This window comes from Ustilago hordei (assembly GCF_900519145.1).
Source record: "Ustilago hordei strain Uho2 genome assembly, contig: UHO2_contig_11, whole genome shotgun sequence".
Lineage (NCBI taxonomy): Eukaryota > Fungi > Basidiomycota > Ustilaginomycetes > Ustilaginales > Ustilaginaceae > Ustilago > Ustilago hordei.
Genome location: NW_024545272.1, coordinates 394120 through 416199, shown reverse-complemented (window position 1 = coordinate 416199; position 22080 = coordinate 394120). Strand labels below are relative to the sequence as shown.

General features: G+C 52.2%; 11 protein-coding genes across 11 annotated transcripts; 6 read left to right on the top strand and 5 right to left on the bottom strand.

Annotated features, from left to right (window-relative positions):
* Nucleotides 1-226: 226 nt before the first annotated feature.
* On the top strand, nucleotides 227-919 carry UHO2_04962 (putative RHO1 - GTP-binding protein of the rho subfamily of ras-like proteins; the record flags this gene model as incomplete). Its single annotated transcript, XM_041557493.1, has 1 exon — nucleotides 227-919. The coding sequence occupies one exon, from the start codon at nucleotides 227-229 to the stop codon at nucleotides 917-919; it is 693 nt and encodes a 230-aa protein (XP_041413427.1).
* Nucleotides 920-1368: 449 nt separating this feature from the next.
* On the bottom strand, nucleotides 1369-2206 carry UHO2_04961 (putative SSU72 - Nuclear zinc-finger motif containing protein; the record flags this gene model as incomplete). The annotated part of the gene is made up of 2 exons (XM_041557492.1): nucleotides 1369-1470; nucleotides 1571-2206. 2 exons carry the CDS (start codon nucleotides 2204-2206, stop codon nucleotides 1369-1371), a joined length of 738 nt encoding a protein of 245 aa, XP_041413426.1.
* Nucleotides 2207-2767: 561 nt separating this feature from the next.
* Nucleotides 2768-4444, bottom strand: UHO2_04960 (uncharacterized protein; the record flags this gene model as incomplete). Its single annotated transcript, XM_041557491.1, has 1 exon — nucleotides 2768-4444. One exon carries the CDS (start codon nucleotides 4442-4444, stop codon nucleotides 2768-2770), a length of 1677 nt encoding a protein of 558 aa, XP_041413425.1.
* Nucleotides 4445-4796: 352 nt separating this feature from the next.
* UHO2_04959 (uncharacterized protein) lies at nucleotides 4797-5420 on the top strand (the record flags this gene model as incomplete). Its single annotated transcript, XM_041557490.1, has 1 exon — nucleotides 4797-5420. The coding sequence occupies one exon, from the start codon at nucleotides 4797-4799 to the stop codon at nucleotides 5418-5420; it is 624 nt and encodes a 207-aa protein (XP_041413424.1).
* A 116-nt stretch (nucleotides 5421-5536) lies between these two features.
* UHO2_04958 (uncharacterized protein) lies at nucleotides 5537-7216 on the bottom strand (the record flags this gene model as incomplete). The annotated part of the gene is made up of 1 exon (XM_041557489.1): nucleotides 5537-7216. One exon carries the CDS (start codon nucleotides 7214-7216, stop codon nucleotides 5537-5539), a length of 1680 nt encoding a protein of 559 aa, XP_041413423.1.
* Nucleotides 7217-7856: 640 nt separating this feature from the next.
* On the top strand, nucleotides 7857-9272 carry UHO2_04957 (putative DBP5 - RNA helicase; the record flags this gene model as incomplete). Its single annotated transcript, XM_041557488.1, has 1 exon — nucleotides 7857-9272. The coding sequence occupies one exon, from the start codon at nucleotides 7857-7859 to the stop codon at nucleotides 9270-9272; it is 1416 nt and encodes a 471-aa protein (XP_041413422.1).
* A 1132-nt stretch (nucleotides 9273-10404) lies between these two features.
* UHO2_04956 (putative TRR2 - thioredoxin-disulfide reductase (mitochondrial)) lies at nucleotides 10405-11460 on the top strand (the record flags this gene model as incomplete). Its single annotated transcript, XM_041557487.1, has 1 exon — nucleotides 10405-11460. The coding sequence occupies one exon, from the start codon at nucleotides 10405-10407 to the stop codon at nucleotides 11458-11460; it is 1056 nt and encodes a 351-aa protein (XP_041413421.1).
* An 870-nt stretch (nucleotides 11461-12330) lies between these two features.
* On the top strand, nucleotides 12331-13530 carry UHO2_04955 (uncharacterized protein; the record flags this gene model as incomplete). The annotated part of the gene is made up of 1 exon (XM_041557486.1): nucleotides 12331-13530. The coding sequence occupies one exon, from the start codon at nucleotides 12331-12333 to the stop codon at nucleotides 13528-13530; it is 1200 nt and encodes a 399-aa protein (XP_041413420.1).
* Nucleotides 13531-13688: 158 nt separating this feature from the next.
* Nucleotides 13689-15647, bottom strand: UHO2_04954 (uncharacterized protein; the record flags this gene model as incomplete). Its single annotated transcript, XM_041557485.1, has 1 exon — nucleotides 13689-15647. The coding sequence occupies one exon, from the start codon at nucleotides 15645-15647 to the stop codon at nucleotides 13689-13691; it is 1959 nt and encodes a 652-aa protein (XP_041413419.1).
* Nucleotides 15648-18116: 2469 nt separating this feature from the next.
* On the top strand, nucleotides 18117-20639 carry UHO2_04953 (uncharacterized protein; the record flags this gene model as incomplete). Its single annotated transcript, XM_041557484.1, has 1 exon — nucleotides 18117-20639. The coding sequence occupies one exon, from the start codon at nucleotides 18117-18119 to the stop codon at nucleotides 20637-20639; it is 2523 nt and encodes an 840-aa protein (XP_041413418.1).
* A 209-nt stretch (nucleotides 20640-20848) lies between these two features.
* UHO2_04952 (putative COP9 signalosome subunit 5 CSN5) lies at nucleotides 20849-22066 on the bottom strand (the record flags this gene model as incomplete). The annotated part of the gene is made up of 1 exon (XM_041557483.1): nucleotides 20849-22066. One exon carries the CDS (start codon nucleotides 22064-22066, stop codon nucleotides 20849-20851), a length of 1218 nt encoding a protein of 405 aa, XP_041413417.1.
* Nucleotides 22067-22080: the final 14 nt, after the last annotated feature.

Below are 22080 nucleotides of genomic sequence, written 5' to 3'. Positions count from 1 at the left end.
CCTTCGAGCGTCTTTGTCCAGCATTACTTCTCTTCGTACCCAGCATCCAGCTCGCTTCCCTGCATTCGGTTCCCCAGCGAAACCTCTCGTCATCGCACATCGATACCACATCATAGTCGCTGAACCCTTGAGCTGACTCTTCTCGTGACTCAGTCTTCAGCTCGTTACCGCGCAACCCAACCTTTGCCTTTCTGTACACGATCACAGATCTACCGACATCACCACCATGAACGGCTGCAACAGTGGCTCCACCCTCTCCGATGCGCCGCCCGGCCAAGGTCAAATCCAACAAATGCCTGGTCGACCCGTCATCGATCTCAAAAAGAAGCTTGTCGTCGTCGGTGACGGTGGATGCGGTAAAACCTGTCTCCTCATAGTCTACTCCCAAAACCGCTTTCCAGAAGAATACATCCCCACCGTATTCGAAAACTACGTCCCCATCATCCAGTTCGAAGGCAAAACTATCGAGCTTGCACTCTGGGACACAGCAGGCCAAGAGGAATACGACCGACTCCGGCCTCTCTCGTATCCCGAATCAGATGTTATCTTGATTTGCTTCGCTATTGATTTCCCAACAAGTCTGGCGAATGTACAGGATAAATGGTTCCCAGAGATCAATCACTTTTGCGAGGGTGTACCAATCCTGCTGGTCGGGTTGAAGACGGATTTGCGGAAGGATCCCAATAGTTTGGCCATGTTGCAGGCACAAGGGATCAAGCCGGTTTCGCAGACACAGGGCCAGCAGGTGGCGGATGAGATTGGGGCGGAAAAGTATGTCGAGTGTTCGGCAAAGACAAAGGATGGAGTGCAGAATGTGTTTGATACCGCGATCAGGGAGGCATGTAGGAAAAAGGGCTGGGGCAGAAGGGCCGGTGGTGGTGGATCTGCAGGCGGAAAGAAGAAGTGCGTTCTGCTCTAGCATGGCATCCATCTCCAGCATCTCTTCGTCTACTCTTCGCACCAAGGCATTCGAACCTCGTGGAACACATTCGAGATCGACATCAAGGGCCGCAAGATAGCGGACTGAGTCGGATCTCGAGACTGTCCACGCACCTCCAGACCACCTTACTACTGCAATGCCGCCCAGTCACACTTCGAACATCACTCGTAGCCCCCGCATCTGCGTTCGTCTCTCTTCGGAACGCTCAGTCTCTGTTCTCAGGCCCATCATTCGTGACCACGTGTACATACATATCTTGTCTTAGCATCCTCAATCGCATCACAGCTCGTACAATTTTATTTTTTTGATTTCGCCGCCCTCAACTCTACATCTGAGGAAAGACAGATCCGGTTCGATAGCGCCGAATGTCGGACCAAATCGAAAGGTCTTTCGATAATGTATTGCGAGCAAGTGTGGCTGTTGTGTTGTTAGTAATACGCCACAGTATGAAGAATCGCATGTGGATATGCCTGTTGATGTTGTTCCAAGATCTGGTCCATTTCCGTATCGATATCTTGTGAACCTGCAATCTGTTTCAGGGGCAATCAAAGCAATGCAAGAGCAAAAATGTATCAGTAAAAGAATCCCACACAAAGCCAAACTTCAAACCTCTTCGGTCGATGTACTTACAGCATTCGCCAAATCCAGAATTGCCTTGCCCGCGGCCACAGCTTCCTCATGATTATCCTTGATCTCCACGTTGATCACATGAACTGGCCTATTCAGCTCTCCTCCCCTGTTAAACAGGTCCTCACAAACCGCATCGAAGCATCTTTCCTCGCACGTGATGACGATATCTGCTGTGTACTTTGTTTCCTGCCATCTTTCAGGTGCTCGTTTGACATCTTTGTTCCTATTCAACATTGTCATTAGTCCATTTGCCCAATATAGACGGGGATCTTTGTTGTTAAGATCTTCAATGATGTCAGTGTAGGCTGTGCCGAAGGGGTAGATGTTAGGAAGGTTGATTTTGGGCCCTGGAAGTCGAACGGCGGATCCGGTGCCGGCTGAGGTGACGTTGAATCCAGATTGCGCTAGGAGTGAGTGGGCTGCCATAGATCGGTTCTGATTGGATGCGCAGACGACGCAGAACATGATGGAGGAATCGGGCTTTGCGCCGGGGACGATGCCGTTGATTGCCGCTGCGTCGATCGTTGGGGTGGAGGAAGAGGGTACTGTTGAGGAGGAGGAAGGTAGATAGGGCGGTGTGGTGGAGGAGTGGGATGATGAAGGATGTCCTGAGTATGGCTTCTGTATTGTCGACATTGCTGCGGCTGTGAAGATTTAGAAGGATGAGGAAGGTCGTCTGATCAAGTCCGTGCCTAGTTGGGTCCTATCGTTCAGTCTGTTGTTTGTCCAAGCTGTCTGCGATCAGTGTTTGCGGATGGTACAGGCTAGTTGCCTATAGACCTATGACTCAGTCGTGTTGCTGTTTGGATGCAAGCGTGACACTTTGTTCCGTCTCTGGGAAGGTGTTGCAAGATTGCAGATGTCTATATGGTGGTCCGTGACGAAGAAGAGCGATGCGAAGATGTCTTTGAGGGTCCAATCTCGGCTTCCGAAGTGGAGAAAGAGCCAGAAAAAGCAGTCGTCGAAAATGTGATTGTGTTTGATTCACTTGCCCTAACATTTCTTTTTGACGAAGCACTCATCGTTTGCGGAATGACCTCTCTTGTGATGTCGCAAAGAATCACAGCACTCAGACTGCTCTTCATCACACTCAGCACAGCACACTCAGCACAGCACACTCAGCACAGCACACTCAGCACAGCGGAATCGCCAAAGTAAGGTGATGCGCCTAGAAGATTGGTATGGTGTGCCCAGCATTTAAGCTTGTGGCTCTGCTGCTGCGGTTTGAGCCTCTGTCGTCTCATCGGTCTTGACCCGTTTCGTATCGCGCCCTTCCTCATCAGCCGCACTCTCTTCCTGAGTATCTGTGTGCTCTTCACTCTTTGTCTCCTCTACCGCCTCCCTAGCTTGCTCCTTCTCCTCCTCCCAGCTTGTGAAGTACTCCTTCCGCATCTCCAGCGCCTGCTTGTCGCCAAACACTCTCATAGCATGCAAGATGTAACCCGCAGTACTACTCGTGGTCATCTCCGGATGCGTCCTACCCGGCAACACCTGATACTTTCTCAACCAAGGCTCCGTCACACTAACATTGATAAACTCCTCATCTCCTCTCAATTTCGCATGTGCCTCCACCAGCGGCTGCAGATATGGGCTGTGAACAACCACACTTGCTGACCCCCCCAAGTGCGGTTTCAATCTGCGCAAGATACTCATCGGATCGTAGTGACATGCGATGAGAACTGCGTCAAAGTCACCAGCGAAGTACTCGGATCGGACACGATCGACTTCACGGAAGTTGGCTTGACGTTTGCGATCGCGTGGTTTGTCTTTTGCTGATCGGTTTTCCGAGGTGGTGGAGGTGACGGTGGAGATGTCTTGATTGGAGAAGACAGGTGCGTAGTCGGGTTCGGTGGCGGCCCAGTTGAGGATCTTGAGAACGGGCTTGGTCACTTGGGCTGGCAAGTTGAAGTAAGGGATGATGTCGAATGCAGGTGGAGATTCGGCGTCGTTGATTGCTATCACCGTTCCGTCTCCGCCGAGCCGTTCTAGTACTGAGCCTACTAGCAGTCCTGACACGCCATCGACTACCAAATAGCGTCCACCTGTTCTCACGCTTCCGAAGCTGAGCACTTGACTGAGAGCATCTTTACGAATCCAACGAATCTTTTCGGGTGATTTGTCGAACCAAAAGTCGCACACGTTGCCAAAGTCAGGTTGCAGAGGAGTAAAGAGCTTGAGATGCTTCTGCTCTTTTCGCGCAACGTACTTGGCTTGAGAGTAGACGGTGCGGTTGGCAAAAGACTCGGAGCTGGCGAGCTGCTGTTCGATGATCTCTCGACCCGAGATACCCCTATTCTTGAGTTCTTGAATGTCGACGTAGGTGAGCTTTTGTGCCGAGCCGTCGTCGTTGATGTGTTCGTTTGTGGCTGTGGTTTCGACTGTTTCGCTGGCTTCAGTTTCGAGATCGTTGAGTGTATGATTGATGACGAGTTTAAGCAATCCTCCTGCTGCTGCATTGCTGTTGCCCGCTCCGCCTTTCTTGGCTCCTTTTCCATTTTGCTTCGATGCCTCCTCAGATGTCGAAGCCGAGACAATTTCAGGTTGGATCTCGTAGGTGAACCCGTAAGGCATGCCGATGAGGTCATCCGCTTTGAAGCTGCCGAACTTGCCCAGACTGACCTGCTTGCCCGGCATGATTTCGGCAGCTTTTGTTCTTCCCGAAGGCATCTTGAGGATGACAGTGGATCCAGAGGCGATGTAGTGCAAGCGTCTGCGGAGCTGCTCGGAAGTGAGGCGAGGCATGTGGGAGTTGCGAGGCTTTTGCTGGTTGTTCTGGCGAGGCTGTTGCTGCTTTCCTGTGGTCGGCTTCGGTGAGAAGTTGCTGGGGCCAGCTTCTGACTCGGCAGTCTCTATGTTTGCTACCTCGGACGACATCTTGTATCTATCGGTCGTCGCTCGAGCGAATGCGTGAGTTGAGTAGAAGATCAATGGAGGGTATTGGGAGGACGGAAAGTGTGAACCTGTATGAACGAAGAAATGCGCATTTCTTCCTGCGCCAAAAATTCCAGATCACGTGCGAAGAACCTCCACTCAACCCCGCGTTCCGAGTTGCTTGCCGGCTTCTCGCTCGCAGCACGGGCCGGTTCTTCAACACTGCCATCATCTTCACTCACAATAACACGCCTGAATCCTTGGGCTTTGCACACTTTCAGCTCACAAACAGTCACCTTGACTTTGGCTTGAACTTCAAACTTATCCGTTCACATCTATCATCAGACAAATCACGATGGAAGTCGACTCATCACTTCCCTCGGTCCCATACAACCGCGAAGCAATCTACGCAGCTCTCACAGCTTTCGAAGAGTCGGATCCCGAGTTCCAAGCTGGCATACAGACCATCATTGGGCCCATGCAAACCTCTGGCGTCCCACAAGAACAGATTGAAGAGACCAAAAAGCGGGCGAAAGTCTTCTTCTGGTCACAAAAGACGGGGAATCAGGTCGACTATGCTGATTACAAGGCGTGGCTGGCGAGCAATCCTGCATCCTCTACATTGACAGCGAACGACACAAGTAACGATGTCCTAGCCGCCTCAGGGACAAAGGCCTCGACGCAAGCAGAGGAGGCAGAGAAGAAAGAGGACAAAGAGCCATATCCGGCATCCTTCGATGCAATTGTCGAGTTAATCACGACAGGCAAGACAGATCAGATTCCGGGTATCAGAGATATCCCATTGAAGATCAACGAAGAGGAACCAACACAAGCTACGATGAGTCGGCCATTGAAGCCGTGGGAAAAGGTAGATGTACCGCCGGTCGAGCTCCCCGAACCGAGTACTCAGACTGTGGCACCGACAGAGCCGGACTCTATTGCTGCTGCTACACATTCAGAGTCGTCTTTGGCAAGCTAAATTTCACGACCATAATGTAATATCACAAAGATCAAGGTGGGTCTATGCAAGACTAGATGAATTGCATATATCCCTGTACTATGTGTGTGGAAAAGAGTGTGTGTGTACTGAAGGTCTCACTTGGGCTTGCGGGTGAAGAAGCTGTTCAGGCTCTGTTGGCCTTTCTTTGCGGGCGTCGCTCCACTGCTTGGCTTGCTCTTAGCAGCCGAACTATTTGCCGGTGTCGATTTGGCTGGTGCACTCGGAGCTGGGCTTGCTGAAGCCGATGTTAAGTTGGATCGTGACTCTGCCGCTGGCTTTGGCTTCGCTGTTGCTCCACCTCCACGCTTGGATCCAACGACAACGGCTGTATCGGACTCTTCTGATGAATACGACTCGTACTCATCGACCGTCTTTGTAACTGTATAACCTCGCTCATCTTTGGTGCGCACCTTTTTGCTGCCGATCTTGCGCTTCTTACGCACGCGACGCTTTGCAGGTGCATCCGCGGTGCCATTCATGGTGTCGGTGACAGTTGAATCAGCCATTTCTACCTCCGGATCTAAGTCTTTGCCTTGGCCTGTCTTCTTAGTGCCAGAAATGCCGCTAGGCTCGACAATTTGAATTCCGTCGTCATCATCATCGTCCATCATGGCTTCCAGTTCTTTACGTTGTGCTGCTTCCTGTGCTTTAGTCTGCGATCGAGCGTCGGCACGCTTCCCTGTCCCTCGCGGTGCTGCTCCTCGGACAGGATCGATCATCTTGATGTCGCCCTCGTCGCTCTCGTCGTCGGCATAGCCGAGCTTTGCTGGCTTATTGTCGTCCTCGTCATCATCATCGTCGTCCAACACGATAGGCTTGCGACCATTGCGATCGTCTTCCACGTCCTCGTCATCGTCCTCGTCATCGTCCTCGTCATCGCTGCCGAGAAGTGCTTTTCTTGCTGACGATCGTTTGCTAGTGCTGTTGCTGCTGGGAGCCTCCTTCTTGACCGCTGCAGCTTTCTTTTCGTGTTCCTTTGGCTTAGCCCTGCTCCAGTCAAGACCACTCTTATTACCGCCGCTGCCAGTGGACCTGTTTGCTGCTGCTGCCGAAGATGACTTGGAGTCGGGATCCTCCTTGACCTCCGTCTTGACCGAGCTTACCTTGGTCTGCTTTGCGTCTTTCGCCGCAGGGACGGCAGGCGCGCTGGGTGCACCCAGACTCGGAATGGCTTTGGAGGGATCGTAGTTGTCCTTGATGCTGGTGTTAATGATGATGCCGAGATCTGCGCCACGGTTGGTCTCTTGCCAGGCATCGATGTACTTCTGCTGTGTATGCAAGTCGTGTTGCACTGCTGTGAGTTGTGCTGCATCACGGAGACGACCTGGCGATATTGAATAGATGTGACACGACGTGATCTCCTCAAAGGTGGACTTGGCTTCTTCGAGCTGGTCGGCAGCGACTAAGCGGACCACTTGACGGGAGACATCCATGTCGGTCTGGCGATCTGCAAGACGGGCTTCGAGGTAGCTGCGAGATGGTCCGGCAGAGGAAGAGGCGGTCGAGGAGGGACCTTCTAGTTTGCCGTCATCATCTCCTTCTGGCTTGCTCGACCTGTCAGCTTGAGATTGCAATGCTGTGGATCGGCCGATGAGGATGTACGTAGCGTCGAGTTCTGACTTTTCCTTGTGCGAGTCGAAGAAGCTCGCTAGTGCCCTCTTGGCTTCATCGACATGGATGCGCAGCTCTCGACTGAGAAGGCGATACGTGACGAGCTTCTTGTCGCGCTGCAAACATGTATTGAGCAAAGAGGTAGGATCTGATGACGACGGCATGGCTGCGACGTCAAACCAGCAGAGTTAGGTAGCGTTGCCTGTTCGATCGAATCTTGTCTTGTGAGCCTTGAGCTCCAACCCTCGTGCCTGGATAGCTGTTCAATCCTGGAAGTGACAGGCTATACTATCGGATCCAGCTATTTGTGTGCTGCGCGGATGACTTCGGGGATTGTACGGAGGATGTGAAGGTTCGTCTCGAAGTTTGTGCCATCAGATGTCGATGGAGCTGGTACGAAGCTGAAGCTGTCACTTCAGTCAGCCTTCTGGATTCGCGCTCTTTTACGCGTTGGCCTCTGACGCTCACTGCAGCGCGTCAGACCAACACTTGTTCAAGTTACGCCCACATTTTCAGGGATGTCAGATCGCGCCTAACAGACAATCACTGCCTGTGCGCTCAAATCGATCACACCTGCAGAAGTTCAAATGTGGAAAGGGCAGGCGCAGTGAAACTCGCACCAAACTCCACACCAACACGAAGAAAAATTGAAGGTCTCAACCATTGCTTTTCAGTATCATCCCTGCCTCGGTGCAACACCACAACGACATCGACCACCTTCCCCCTCTAACGACCTCTGAGCCTTACACTTTGATCACCCGGAAGGCACACGGAACATCTACTTCGATTCATACAGCTCGAAAGATGGGCGACAACAAGGACAGGCCGGCAGCACCCGCTGCTGACAGCAAGGTCAACGATATCGCAGCTGGCATCTCTGGTCTCATGTCCAGCAAGGATGGCGCTGGTAAGCCAGCAGCACCAGCGGAAGCTAGCAAGGAGGAAGGTGTTGAGTCAAATCTGCGCGAGTCTTCGCACGAGGTTCAGGTCACATTGGCAGACCAGCAGGCGGATCCCAACTCTCCGCTGTACTCGGCCAAGAGCTTCGAAGCGCTCGGTTTGCACGAGAACCTGCTCAAGGGCATCTACGCCATGAAGTACCAGAAGCCATCCAAAATCCAAGAAAAGGCATTGCCATTGCTTCTCCAGAACCCACCCAAGAACATGATCGGCCAGTCACAATCCGGTACCGGTAAAACCGCCGCTTTCATTCTCACCATGCTCTCGCGAATCAACTACGACCTCAAGAAGCCACAGGCCGTCGTCTTGGCACCATCGCGTGAGCTGGCACGACAGATCATGGATGTGGTGCTTACCATGTCCAAGTTCACCGACGTCACCACATGCCTTTGCTTGCCAGACGAGGTCAAGCGAGGTGAAAAGATCTCTGCACAGCTCATTGTTGGTACACCAGGAAAGACATTCGACATGATCAAGAGCAAAGGTATCGAGACTGCTGCTATCAAGGTTTTTGTGCTCGACGAGGCCGACAACATGCTAGACCAGCAGTCCTTGGGTGAACAGTCGATCCGTGTCAAGAACACCATGCCCAAGTCATGTCAGCTTGTTCTGTTCTCGGCCACCTTCCCCACTAACGTGTACGACTTTGCCGTCCGCATCGCACCAGGCGCCAACGAGATCCGATTGAAGCAGGAAGAGCTGTCAGTAGAGGGCATCAAGCAGTTCTACATGGACTGCAGGGATGAAGACCACAAGTACGAAGTGCTTGTCGAGCTGTACAACTTGCTCACCATTGGCCAGAGTATCATCTTCTGCGCCAAGCGCGAAACAGCCGACCACATCGCACAAAAGATGACCGCTGAGGGTCACAAGGTTGACTCGCTGCACGGCCGACTCGAGACAGCAGACCGTGACCGAACCATCGACGCCTTCCGTGACGGTAAGAGCAAGGTGCTCATCTCGACCAATGTCATCGCACGTGGTATCGACATTCAGCAGGTGACGTTGGTCATCAACTACGACATGCCATTAACACAGGCGGGTGAGGCGGATGCCGAGACCTACTTGCACCGTATTGGACGAACGGGTCGTTTCGGTCGCAAGGGGGTTTCGATCAACTTTGTGCACGATCAGCAGAGTTGGACTTACATGGACCAGATCGAGAAGGCGCTCAAGTGCCAGATCACGCGTGTGGCCACCAATGATCTAGAGGAGATGGAGTACACGATCAAGGAGGCGCTCAAGCAGATCGGCAAGTGAGCTCATAGTGTACTCGGAAGTGCATCCTTCGCCGACTCTGATCTCATTACACTTGTAGCAAAAAGCAATCAACATACCCATTCAAGATCTGATGAGGCACTTGCTGTAATACGCTACCTTTGAGGCATGAAAAGCTTTACTGTGCGGGGGTACTGACGCAGTATAGAGGCTTGCAGGCTCCTGGTAAGATCAAGGGTCCATCGTTGCGAGTGTGCTTTGTGGAGCGCGGCGACTGTCCGGACTTGCGCTCACAGACACTCTTTCTTCAACTACTGGCGTCATACACCTATTTGCGTGAAGGAGTAAAGCCTCGTATCGACCAATGAAGGGATTCGGGATGCTTCCAGCACCTCGTACAGCTTGCTACGGCTTCAAATCCTGATACTGTGTACAGCAGAATCAGCAGAAGCAGACATGTGCGGAAATACGAGCTGGCAGAGAGAGGAGCGATTGATTTATTTATTTATTTTTTGATTTATTTTGGCTCTGTTAGTTTTCACGATCGGATCCCGATTTCACAGCGAAAAGGCGAGATGATTTTTTGTATTGCCTCACAGCCAAAGTTAGGGTGGCGCGGCGGCGTGGCGCTGTTGCCGACCAAGGCTCTTTTGAGTTGCCGGCAAAAGGCATAGGAAAGCAAAGAAAGCTCAGAAGATCCATTTGCTTCTATGATTCGTTCGGTTGCCTAGCCCGAGAAAGCCCAACACCTGTCACGCAATTTGCATCTTGTCCTTCTTCCTCGCCTCAACTCGACATCATCGTTTCTTCTTCACCACATACACCAATCATCTTCGGACTTTACCCTCCTATCGCATCTATCGTTGTTGCTACCTACAGCATCCTCAATAGCAAGAACACGCTTCGTCGTACTTATATGAGCTTTGCCCGATCGTCGTTGCGTTCGACCTCGTTCAACCGCGTCAACCTTCCTCACCTCCTTGCAACCAACACCAGAGTTACAACCGCGCAACAGCTTGCAGTTCCCCTGCTTCGATCTCGCTTCTCTACGCACTCTAGTTCTAGCAATTACTCGTCTCGTGCATTCCGAGCTACAGCTCCTCTTGCAGCACTTTCTGCCGTATCCATTCGCCACTCTTCCACTTCGGCAGACACATCTGCATCTTCAGACAACATGACTGAACACGTCAACGGTGCCTCTTCGTCCTCGGGCCAGAAGGTTCACAAGGTCGTTATTATCGGCTCTGGTCCCGCTGGTCACACTGCTGCCATCTACTTGGCGCGAGCCAACCTCGAGCCCGTTCTTTTCGAGGGGATGCTTGCCAACGGTCTTGCACCAGGAGGGCAGCTTACCACCACAACCGATGTCGAGAACTTCCCTGGTTTCCCCGATGGCATCCGTGGTCCTGAGATCATGGATAAGTTCCGTGCCCAGTCGGTTCGCTTCGGTACCGAGATTCACACCGAGACCATCTCCAGGGTCGACCTTTCCTCCCGTCCATTCAAGTTCTGGCGTGAGTTCAATGAGGACCAGCCTCCCGAGCTCACCGAGACCCTCATCATTGCTACTGGTGCCAGTGCTAAGCGCATGCACTTGCCCGGTGAGGAGACCTACTGGCAGAGCGGTATCTCGGCATGTGCCGTTTGTGACGGTGCCGTCCCCATCTTCCGCAACAAGCCTCTCGTAGTTGTCGGTGGTGGTGACAGTGCCGCTGAGGAGGCCATGTACCTCACCAAGTACGCTTCGCATGTTCACGTCCTTGTCCGAAGAGACGAGCTCCGAGCATCCAAGATCATGGCTAAGCGACTCTTGGCGCATCCCAAGGTGACTGTTCACTTCAACACTCAGCCCGCCGAGTGCAAGGGTGATGGTGAGCTGCTCAAAGCTGTTCGTGTCAAGGACACCAAGACTGGCGAGGAGCGTGACATGGACGCCAACGGTCTTTTCTATGCTATCGGTCACTTGCCTGCCACTTCGCTCGTCAAGAGTCAGGTCGAGCTCGACAGCGACGGATACATCATCACCACACCAGGCACTGCTCAGACTTCGGTCAAGGGTGTTTTTGCTGCTGGTGACGTTGCTGACAAGAAGTACCGACAGGCTATCACTTCGGCAGGTACTGGATGCATTGCTGCGCTCGAGGCTGAGCGTCTGCTGGCTGAGGAGGAGATTCTTGACCCTGTCGATGCCGCTGCTGCCAACCACTACACCGGCACTGACAAGGAGTAATTGTGCGGTCGTCAAGTAGTCATCAGTAGCATCACACCTTCCTCCCTCGTTTCTGGCATCTTTTATGATCACTCGTAATATTATTGTTCTTCGATCATTCTTGTTCATCGCTTTTATGCTTGTATGAACCCATCCCGATCAAGCTCTCGATCCAACTGTGAGCAACCAAACATGTCAAGTGACTGTGCAAAAGTTCTCGAGAAGCATTCAATGCCTCTGTCGAGTGAGGTCTTTGATTGTCGAGTTGAATGCGACATTGCCTCCAAGTGGGGATCACGTGACGCGTCGAGGCCAGAGATTGGCCTTTCCGTCTTGCCTTTTCCGTCTTCCGCTTTTTTTGAGAAGATCTATCCGCAGGTCAGATTTTCTAACGCAGATTTCATATCGTTTCCGCCTGGCTTGACCGCTATCTCTTTGCTTACCTCCGAACACGACTACGCTTCTCCTCCTGACCACCACCATCATCACTCGCAGCAGGCTCTTCAATTCTGTTCTTGTTACAGAGCAAAATCACCAATTACAGGCGCAGAAGACAGCCGCTGAAGCTCACAACAAGGACTGTCAAAAGACACGGGCTTCCGCATCGAAGGTTGATCTTCCCACCGGTTTCGGCACGCCTGCGCACCTTTCATCCGCGCCGCAATCAGCAGCTGATCCCGCACGCGACATTCAGCAGACATCTGAAGCGTCTGGTCCAGTTCTTGGCATCGAACATCGGGAAAGCGAGCTACTGAGCTTCAGTTTTTACCGATACGCACGAGTCAGTAGCTTTTGCCTCAGCGTCAAGGATCCCGAACAGCATAGCCACCATCGATATCCGCACAATCCCACACCCGCATAACCGCTCTAGGAAGAGGAACATCTGTCACAATGGCATTCTTCTCCTCCGCCTCCACCCCATCCACCTTTGGCGCTCGCCCAGCTGCAACCCCAACCTCCATCGGCCAAATCAACACCTCAGCCGCCTCCAAAACCACCGGCGATCAAGACCAAGAAGTAGCTCCTGCCCCCTCCGATACTGTCTCGTGCCTCTCCTTTTCTCCCACCGCCGACTTCCTCGCCGCCTCTTCATGGGATAACAACATCCGCATCTACCAAATCAACAAAACCTCCCCCACACCCGTCACTCCTTGGCAGCAGTACTCCCACGAAGGTCCCGTCTTGGATCTATGCTGGAGCAGTGATGGGGCAAAAATCTTCAGTGTGGGCGCGGATAAAGTATGCAGGATGTTTGATATGAATACGAACCAGCCTACCGTTGTGGCGCAGCACAATGACACGATTAGAAGTGTAAGGTGGTTGAATGTAGCAGGGGGTGTATTGTTGACAGCGGGATGGGACAAGGTGTTGAAGATTTGGAAGGTGGATAATCCTGCAGCGGGACCTAACATGGTTCATAGCTTGAACTTGCCAGAGAAATGCTATGCGATGGATAACGTGCAGAATGTGGTAGTGGTGGCGATGGCGGAGCGTATGGTGTTGGGTTTCAGATTGGAAGAAACTGGAAGCATCACACCATTGGTAGAGCAACAGTCTCCACTCAAATACCAAACTCGATCAATGGCAGTCTTACCCGATGGAGACGGCTACACACTGGGCGGTGTCGAAGGTCGAGTGGGAGTCCAATACTTCCATGACCCTCCAGACAAAGACAACAAGGTCAAGAAATTTGCTTTCAAATGTCATCGTCGTGCTAACGCCGATCATCCGGAAGTTCCTCGTAACGAGTCTCACCTCTACCCCGTTAACTGCATCGCGTTTAACGTGCACGGTACTTTTGCAACTGGTGGTGCTGATGGAAGTATCAACTTTTGGTGCAAACAGAGTAGGACAAGATTGAAGACGATGGAAACGAAAGGACCGGCTAATGCGCCAAAGGAATTGTTGAAGACCAATCCGGCAAAACAGCCGATTACCGCAATCGCGTTCAATAGAGATGCAACTATCTTTGCCTACGCAGTTGGATACGATTGGCATAAGGGATATCAAGGAGCTGGTGGGGTGGAGCCGAAAGTTTGGATTCAACCAGTGAATTATGAGGATGTGAAGAAGAGGCCTCCTAAGGCCTAAAAGCCCCGTTGCTCATGGGCAGTGCAGGTGTTGCAATCATAAGTTGTATTCTTTGCTTGTTTCAGTTTCGTGTGAGTGTCAAGCCTCGATGAGAGAAAGCGTATCAATGCTTGATTCTTGATTGCGATGAGACTGTGGTGCTACTACAGAGTGTGAGTTCAGGCCCCGTTGACAATCAGATCCAAAATCCCCCTCGCTCTGGCCAACAGACCATCGCCATAAGCAAACCTGACCAACCCTTGTACGAAAGCCCAACTCTTCCCTGGCTGTTCCAGCGGATAGTCAAGTCTGGGTGGAATACCAGTCCTGATCCAAGTAAATGCTCTATCTCTTGTCACCGCCTTTGCTTGCGTCAATGCTAGCAAGCCTTCAGGACCACCGAATCGACCATAACCGCTCTTCTTGACACCTCCGAAGGGCAAACCTTGATTGAGGTAAGAGACGCCGAAATCGTTAATGTTGACCATTCCTGCTTCGAGTCGATCTGCAATGTACTGGCACTGTGACAGAGTAGAGCCAAAGATCGAAGATCCCAAGCCATAGCGTGTGGAGTTGGCGATGGAGATAGCAGAATCGAGAGAGGTGGTGGCGAAGGGAATGATGAGGAAGATAGGCGCGAAGAGTTCTTCGTTTGCGATAGCCATAGAGGGTTTAATGTTGGTGAGGAGGGTAGGGGTAAAGTAGTGGCCATGTTTGTAGGTCGGGTGGTTGTGACGTTTGCCTCCGACAACAAGACGGGCTCCTTGGGAGACAGCGTCAGAGATGAGAGATTCGAGGTGTGAGAAGCGGGCATCGGTGATCATTGCTCCCATATCCACTCTCTCCGCCTTTCCTCCTTTAGTGGAAGAAGAGGAGGTGCCAAAGGGAGCATCGTCCATGAAACTACCAAGCTTTAATGCCTTAATTCTCGGCCCAACAATCGCCACCAACTTTTCGGCGATCGTTTCATCAGCAATAAACCGTTCAATACCAATACAGTTCTGTCCTGCACCTTGGAAGCAACTCCTCATGAAAGTAGAAGCAAAGTACTTCAGATCCGCATCCTTCAGCAGAATCGCAGGATCTTTACCACCAAGTTCGAGGGTAAGAGGAGTAAGTTCCTTGGTCGCAGCCTGAGCTACTAGTCTCCCTACTGGCTCTGAACCGATGAATGTAATGTGCGCAATATCCGGACTCTGCGTCAAAGCTTCAGCTGCTTCAGGGAAGCATGTCACCAGCTGCACCAATTCCGGATCGCACCCCGACACGCTCAAACACTGCCTAATCGCATCAACAAACCATCCTGCAGACCAAGCAACAAGCTCGCTCGCCTTGACCACAATCGCATTGCCGGCAAAGAGCGAAGCAATGATCGGACCCATAACATTGTGCGCTGAATAGTTCCAGCTGACACATGCGGCAACAACACCCATCGGCTCATGGCGAACTTGGCATACCTTGTGCATCAGTAGAAGATTGTTGGGTCTCGTTTCTGTGCGCAAGATCTTCTCGCCGTTAGAGATGGTCCAAGCTAGCTTACTGCACGTGGTAAGAAGTTCGCCGAAAGCAGCATCGACAGCAGTCTTGCCCGTATCGCGCGAAGCGACACGTGCAATGGTCTCTGCATCCCTCACCACCCATTTCTGCATCGTGCGCAATGCTTTTCTGCGAAGGGCAAAGGAAGATTTGCGCCATTTGAGCTGTGCGGTTTTGGCTTTGGCGATCTTCTGGGCAATGGTAGTGGGGGTATCGGCTGTGATTTCGGCAATGAGGTAGGCTGTGGCTGGGTCATAGCAGAAGATTGTATCTGGCTTTTTCGTATCGCGAACTGTCGGATTAGTGAGAACTGTTCCGGACCATCCTGCGCGAGCTTGAGGTGGAGCAGGAATGGAGATAGACACGCCTTGCTCGGCGACGTAGGCAGAGAGGGCGGAGGCGATGCGAGAGATGATGTATACGATGAGACCGGTGAAGATTAGGCTGGTGGGAGAACGGATAGCGGTGGAAGGGAGAGATGGGATGAATTGGAAGAGGTAAAGATCTGTTTGAAGGACAAAGAGCTGGAGTTGGAGTTGGAGACGCTCGACCCACACCGAGGCTGCGGCCATGCTATTCGGGAAGGGGCTGGTAGCCGTCATTTCGTTAATCCAAAGCAATCGTTTGCCGACGAGAGTGGACGGTACTGCTTGCAATCTTGAGGTGATATGGTTGGAACGAAGAGCAGGAATAGAACAGACCAACACTCAAGCCTTATCTTCGCGCGCCCAACAACAGCAAAAAGGGTCTTTGAGAGGAACGAGAAGAACTGAAAGTGCCTGAAAGTGCTTCTTCTTCACGTCTGTGGTCTGTGCTTCGCGGCAAGAATCGTACGAGCAGCGCGTGGGGGGAAGGAGCAACCGATTTTCTGAGATTGTTAGGAGCAGGTACTAACATTATTACTTGGAACCACAAAAACATAGAGGGATCGTTGCTAGATCGCTCAATTGCAGCCCGATGCGTTCGGGTCGGATTGTCTGCTTCGATTCTGCATCCCGAACGGCATTCTGCTGCTGAAGGAAACGATCCAATATGATGATGAAAGCTGACGTAAGCCGAAGCGGAAGAGATCGGGATAGGTCAATCTAATCGGAGATTTGGTGGAAGCGATCTGACAAGAGATCGGGTACAACACAGTCCCGCTCGTTGTCAAGGTAGATGATTAAGTAGAAGCACTCCCACCTTTGGCAGGTACCACGCAAATGTATATACGTATATATCAAGCCGAGAGCACTAGGCTCCCCCCACGTTCTTGAGTCAATTGAGTATATATGTTTCTGTCTAAACCAGCAGTGACATCGTACTTAGACTCTCGCCGATCGCCAGTTATCGCGACCAAAACTTCTTCACTTTTCAACATCTGCAAGATCTTCTGAGGGAAAGACTATTCGATTCGAGGCTCGAGTGTGAGAAGTTGATTATGGAAAGGAAGGGGCCCTCATGTTGGAAAGCATGCTGCACGTGCGTTTTTGCTGATGATGAGGTCTTGGCAGTCTAAACGGCGGCGCTACTCACCAGCACGTCCGATCGCAGTACGGATCTTTCCTTTTCCCCATCCTCCTTGCTATTGCGACTAGACGGAATGTCTGTACGTGGGGACCTCGTCGCCCAGCATTCTACGTCGCGGTGGGCGGCGCTTTGACCCCTGCCATTTCTTGGCATTCCACTAAGCTTTGGTAGTATTGGATTCATCAACGAGGTCAAAGCAAAGCAACGATTGCTCCAATTGAGGTTGCTTCTGGGTGATAGATTCGGACGAGAGAGAAAGTGTATGACTGCGAGCAAGTCACCGAGGCGCATGTGGTTCGCTATGCCGGTATCTGCTGTGGTTGGTTGTCAAGCTGAAATGAGTGGATATCAAGTGGAAAAGCAGCGCGATGACGGTCGACGGCGTCGTGTCAAACAAAGCAACGCTCGCTTGGTTGGCGAGTTGCACAAGATTTTCCGATCCATCCTACGTCACTCGCTCTTCTCGCTGAGTTCCGTCTTCTTTCCTTGAGGGCACAGGCACCTTGAGGGCACAGGCACCTTAAGAGCACAGGCACCTTGAAGAGGCGTCAAAGTTTGTGCCTGTGCCTGATCCAGCTTAAACCTCCCGCTGTCACACGGAGAACAACAGATTCAACTCGCTGTCGTCAGGCAGTCCAGATAGATGGTTCGCAGAGTTGAGCAGAGCCGCTTGTGCCAGTTCTTTGCAAACTGCTACAACTGCACACGCAAAGGCATGCATGCAGTAAAAGACAATGTGTCAAGACAAGAGCCTGCTTGTTTTAGACAACTTGAGCGAAGCTCGATGGATAGAACTTGAAAGCCAAGCCTTTGTATGGAATGTGTCGCTTTAGGTCCTCAGCAACGGCCCTTTCCGTTGTGGACCAGCTTCGACGAAGCAATAGCCTTCGCATTTGGCATCGAACCCCTTCCTCGGCGGAGGATACCGAAGGGGTGGCTTACCATACCACAGCGGCGAGCACGAGGCGTCGCCTACGGGTCGCTTATCCACCTCCCAACCTCGCCTACGTCTCATGGCTCTGACCAATTTGAGCTTGATGGCCGGCCGCCTTTTTTTATTGTATTGTAGACCTCGCTTCTGCCAACCAAGTTCTTGGCACTGCCCACGCTGACGCTCCCTCCCACCACAATTTGCACATTGTCAAGCCCCCTCCTCCTCGTCCTCCTCCTCCTCGTCCTCCTCCTCCTCCTCCTCACCCCACTCAACCAGCCCGCCCTTCTACAGATGAAGGCCTCCTCTCTTTCCGTCCCACTATATCCACCCCAACTTACTCCTCCCCACGACCTCAACTCTGCGGATGATCAGAACCACTTCCACTCCACCATCATCTAGATCTCGAGGTCTCTGTCTTTAGCAAGAACATGAGCGATCTCAACTCGACCTTATAGGCATCTTCCTCATCAATTCTCAAGGTCCACCTATTATTCGATAGCATAGCCAATACGGCATACCTTGCATCACCCTGCTCCAAGACGAATCTGACTCAACGGCATCTGGCTGCTACATACCCCCGAAAGGACCTCTAGCCTAGCCTGCCTTTACCTTGGCTTCTACTCCCAATATGGCAACAATCGCACGCCGAATCGTCAGCGGCCAGAAGGCCCGCTTCAAGGACCCTCTGCTCGATCTCGACCTCGATCTCACCTATGTCACCGATCACATCATCATCATGGGCTTCCCTGCCTCCGGTCTTCAATCGCTTTACCGCAACAAACGTTCCGACGTCCGTCGCTTCCTCGACAAGCGTCACGACGACCTCTACCGCGTCTACAACTTCTGCCCTGTCACTGAAAACTCTTACGATGCCGACGAGTTCTACGGAAGGGTCTCGCGGTTCCCCTTCCCAGACCACCACGTTCCACCGCTCAGCTTGATCCCGCTCTTCGTGGCCGACATTACCGATTATCTAGAATCGGATCCCGATGCGACCGCTGTCATTCACTGCAAAGCCGGAAAGGGAAGATCAGGAACCATGACATGCTGCTATCTTGTCTCGTTGCCTTACTTGCCGACTGCTCCTACCAGCATCAGGAACTACAGCAAGATGCAGCGTCCGCCACAGCAGTCTGTCACTCCACCGCCTGCCCTCGCACCTATCGCCTATGCCAACGGTGCAACAGATGAGCAACAGTCGGGCTCAACACAGACAACGCAGCCTCAGACTCCTCTACGAAGCAGCAGTATGACTTGGCAAATCTCTCGTTCGGCAGCATGGACCAATGCCGCTTCTTCCACCGTCTCTTTCAGTGCTGGCTACACCATGCCTTTTCCAACCAGCGGCACTTTGCGACGACGACCCTCTCTTGCACCGGAGCAAAGCATCATCCGCAACGACGACCACAACCCAGAAATGGAAATCCAACAGATCTCACAACGACTCCAAACCATCTTTGACCTCCACACCGAACGTCGTATGAAGCCTCAATCCCATAGCAAACCTAGTGGTCGTCAGCGTGCAAGGTCCAACGCAGCAGGGTTGCGACCCTCTGCTCACTCCACGGGTGCGATGCCTTCTGCTGCCACTTCCACTCTTTCGCTTCGTGCACTGGGTGCTGGTCCAGCAGGCCGCAGCTGTGATGCGCTCCACATGTCAGGCCAGAGCACCAACGATCTCAGTCTCAGTATGCACTCTCGTTTCCCCACGCACAGCAGAGCCAGCACCAGCATGCCCTGCTACCAACCAGCTGATACTAGCATGAGCACGTCCATCGTCGATGCTTACAGCAACAACCCTTACCGCCAAGGCAGCCACGTCCGGGGATCGGAAGACGACCAAGAATCCATCGCAGTCAACCAGAACACGGAAGATCACAGCGACACCAAGAAACCCAAAATGGGCGTTTCCATCCCCTCCCAACGTCGATGGGTTGGATACTGGACCCGCATTCTCTCCGGTCGCGACGCACGCCTATCCATGACTTCAACCATCCGTCAACCTCGTCGACAAATCCGCATCACTCGCATTTCTGTCGAACGTCGTTCCTCCCCCTCATCCAACTCCAAAGGCGTCCAATCTCTATTCGAGAAACTCGTTCCACACTCTGACTCACTCAGCGTCCAACTCGTCCGCTATGACGATTCCCTCGTTGACCGTCTCGAATCGTGGGAGCGACAGGCACGACGCAGAGCCAAAGCTTTCGGTCAACACGACCCTTCCGGCCTAGCAGGCGATCTCAATGCTGAACAACAACAGCAACGGCAGTACCTCAAGTCTTTGAGACGTAAGGCTTCTGCTTTACAATGTTGGGATGGAAACAAGTTCAGTTCGGAACACGAGACAAAGATTGGCAATTGGGGGATCCAGGTAGCGGCGGAGGCGGAAAGAGCTAGAGCTTTCGATTGGAGAGATGATCAACCTCAACTACAGTATTTCAGTTTGTTAGCTGAGAGTCAGCCGAGACAAGTGCTAGAGGAGGCAGTGGTGGATGGGAAAGGGAAAAAGGGGGACAAGGTGTGGAAGTACACTTTCGAGCCGAAAGAGGAGAGTGGCAATGGGAGACACTCGTCGGCATCCAGCGCTGATTCGGGGTATTACTCTTCCTCTACTAACGCGGTTTCGCCGGGTGAAGCTGCTCCAGCAGGACCTTCTCGCCTTGCCCCTCCCTCTGACCCAAGCCCAGGAGGTCCGCTGAGGAAAATGACCCGGAAAGCATCCTCAATCTTCACCCGCCCCTCTCCCTGCGACGAGATCACACCCCCGTCATCCACATCTTACCTCGCCCACCATCCCACCTCTTCCTTCCCTTCCTCCACCCCCCTCTCAGTCGGCCAAGTATTGGACGCAGACAGAGAAATTTGCATCAAAGTCCTCGTCGGTCGCACCGGTTCGAAACACTCCAAACTCCCTGACATAGCCTCAGCCGGATGGTGTTGGTTGATCCCTTCATTCGAAGATCCTGACGCTGGAGTGGCAGGCATGGCTCGAGTCGGAGCAAAGACTCAAATCCGATTTGAAAAGGATGAGATCGATTTCAGAAAACAACCTCTAGGATTGATCGCGATTGAGATCGAATGGGAGTGGATTAGTGTCGGTGTTGACGAGAATGCTCATGATGACGATGCGAGTGATGATGAGCATTACTAAGTTTGGAGTTGCAATTCATAGATGTTTCCCTGCCTTTCGATATGCTTTCAGTGTTTGTGTGAACGTGTGTCAGCAGAGAGTCTGGCAAAGTCTCGCTTCGAACGTGCGAAAGCAGTATAAAGGATGTGCGATAGACATGCATGAAAAGACATTGAATGCAGATGCCACTGGTACAGTTGTCCAAGTGGTGAGATGCACCCAACCCTCTCTCATGCCGCACTCTTCCCGACCTCCTCCGCTGTCGACACTGCACCCTTATGATAATTGAATAAGGTATTCTTCAACTGATTCGCCAACAATCCATGATTAGCCTCAATCGCCAGTTTCTTCGCATCATTACTGGCTCTTGCCAAAGCAGAAGTTTTACTCCTTTTCACCAAGTCATCCACCAACCCTGAAGCATCCTCTCCTTCCTTTTCCTTTCCTCCGCTCTCACCCTCCCCCATTCCCCCCTCTCCAGCTTTCTTACTTCCCTCCTCAGCCCCAGCCTTGGCCCCAACAGCAGCGGGCGTGAAGGGCATCGTCCCACTACTCTGTCTATTAACCACCGCCGCATTTGTCTGAGCCAACTTCTCCCCTAAATCCCTAATCTGCTCCGTCGTATACCCCCTATTTGTCACTAACGGGGATTGAGAAAGTGTATTCTGCCAATACTTGTTCCAGAGTAGATCCAACAACTTTCCATCCAAACTGGACTTAAAATGTTCGATCTCCAATTGGTAGTATTGGCTCGCATGCACACCGAAATCCTCGATCTTATTCAACGGGATACTTTGATACTCCCCATCTCCTCCTCCTCCTCCTCCCGCTGTGTTGTTCGGTGGCGTATACCCCTCAGGATAGGTCCTAAACGCACCAATGTCTACTTTCCCACTCGAGATGGTACGATTAGGATCAATAACCAGTGCCACAAACGGATCCTGAAACTGCTGATTAGTCCGCTGGGTGTTAACATCTATCCCACTCAACCAACATCCGTAGCCTGGATGACTATGATACCACCCGACGACATTTTCCATTCTTCCCACCTCCTTACTGTGATCCAGGTATTGGACCATATATTCATACGCCTCGTTCTGGGCATTAACCCTCGTCTCTGTCCCCTCCACTGGAAGCGCGAACGAGTCCATGACATAAAGGGTGCGGTTGACGGGATCAATCTTGCCTTGCATCAAGCCCATAATCTCGTAAATACCACCACTGCGGGCGTGCATCACCATTTTGATGAGCGCTACGGCAGAGATTCGAACTTTGGTGAAGAAATGCGGATCCGTCTTCCAGCGCTGGCTGCGGAGAATTGAACGTTGTTCTTCAGAGTCATAGCGGAAGATCGAGTCGAGGGTTGATGGGTCCAAGGGGATAATGGAGTTGCTCAGGTCGAAGTTGGTGCGTGCCATTGAGGCCGAGTTTGAGGATGAGGATGCCATGGCGGGCAAGTTGG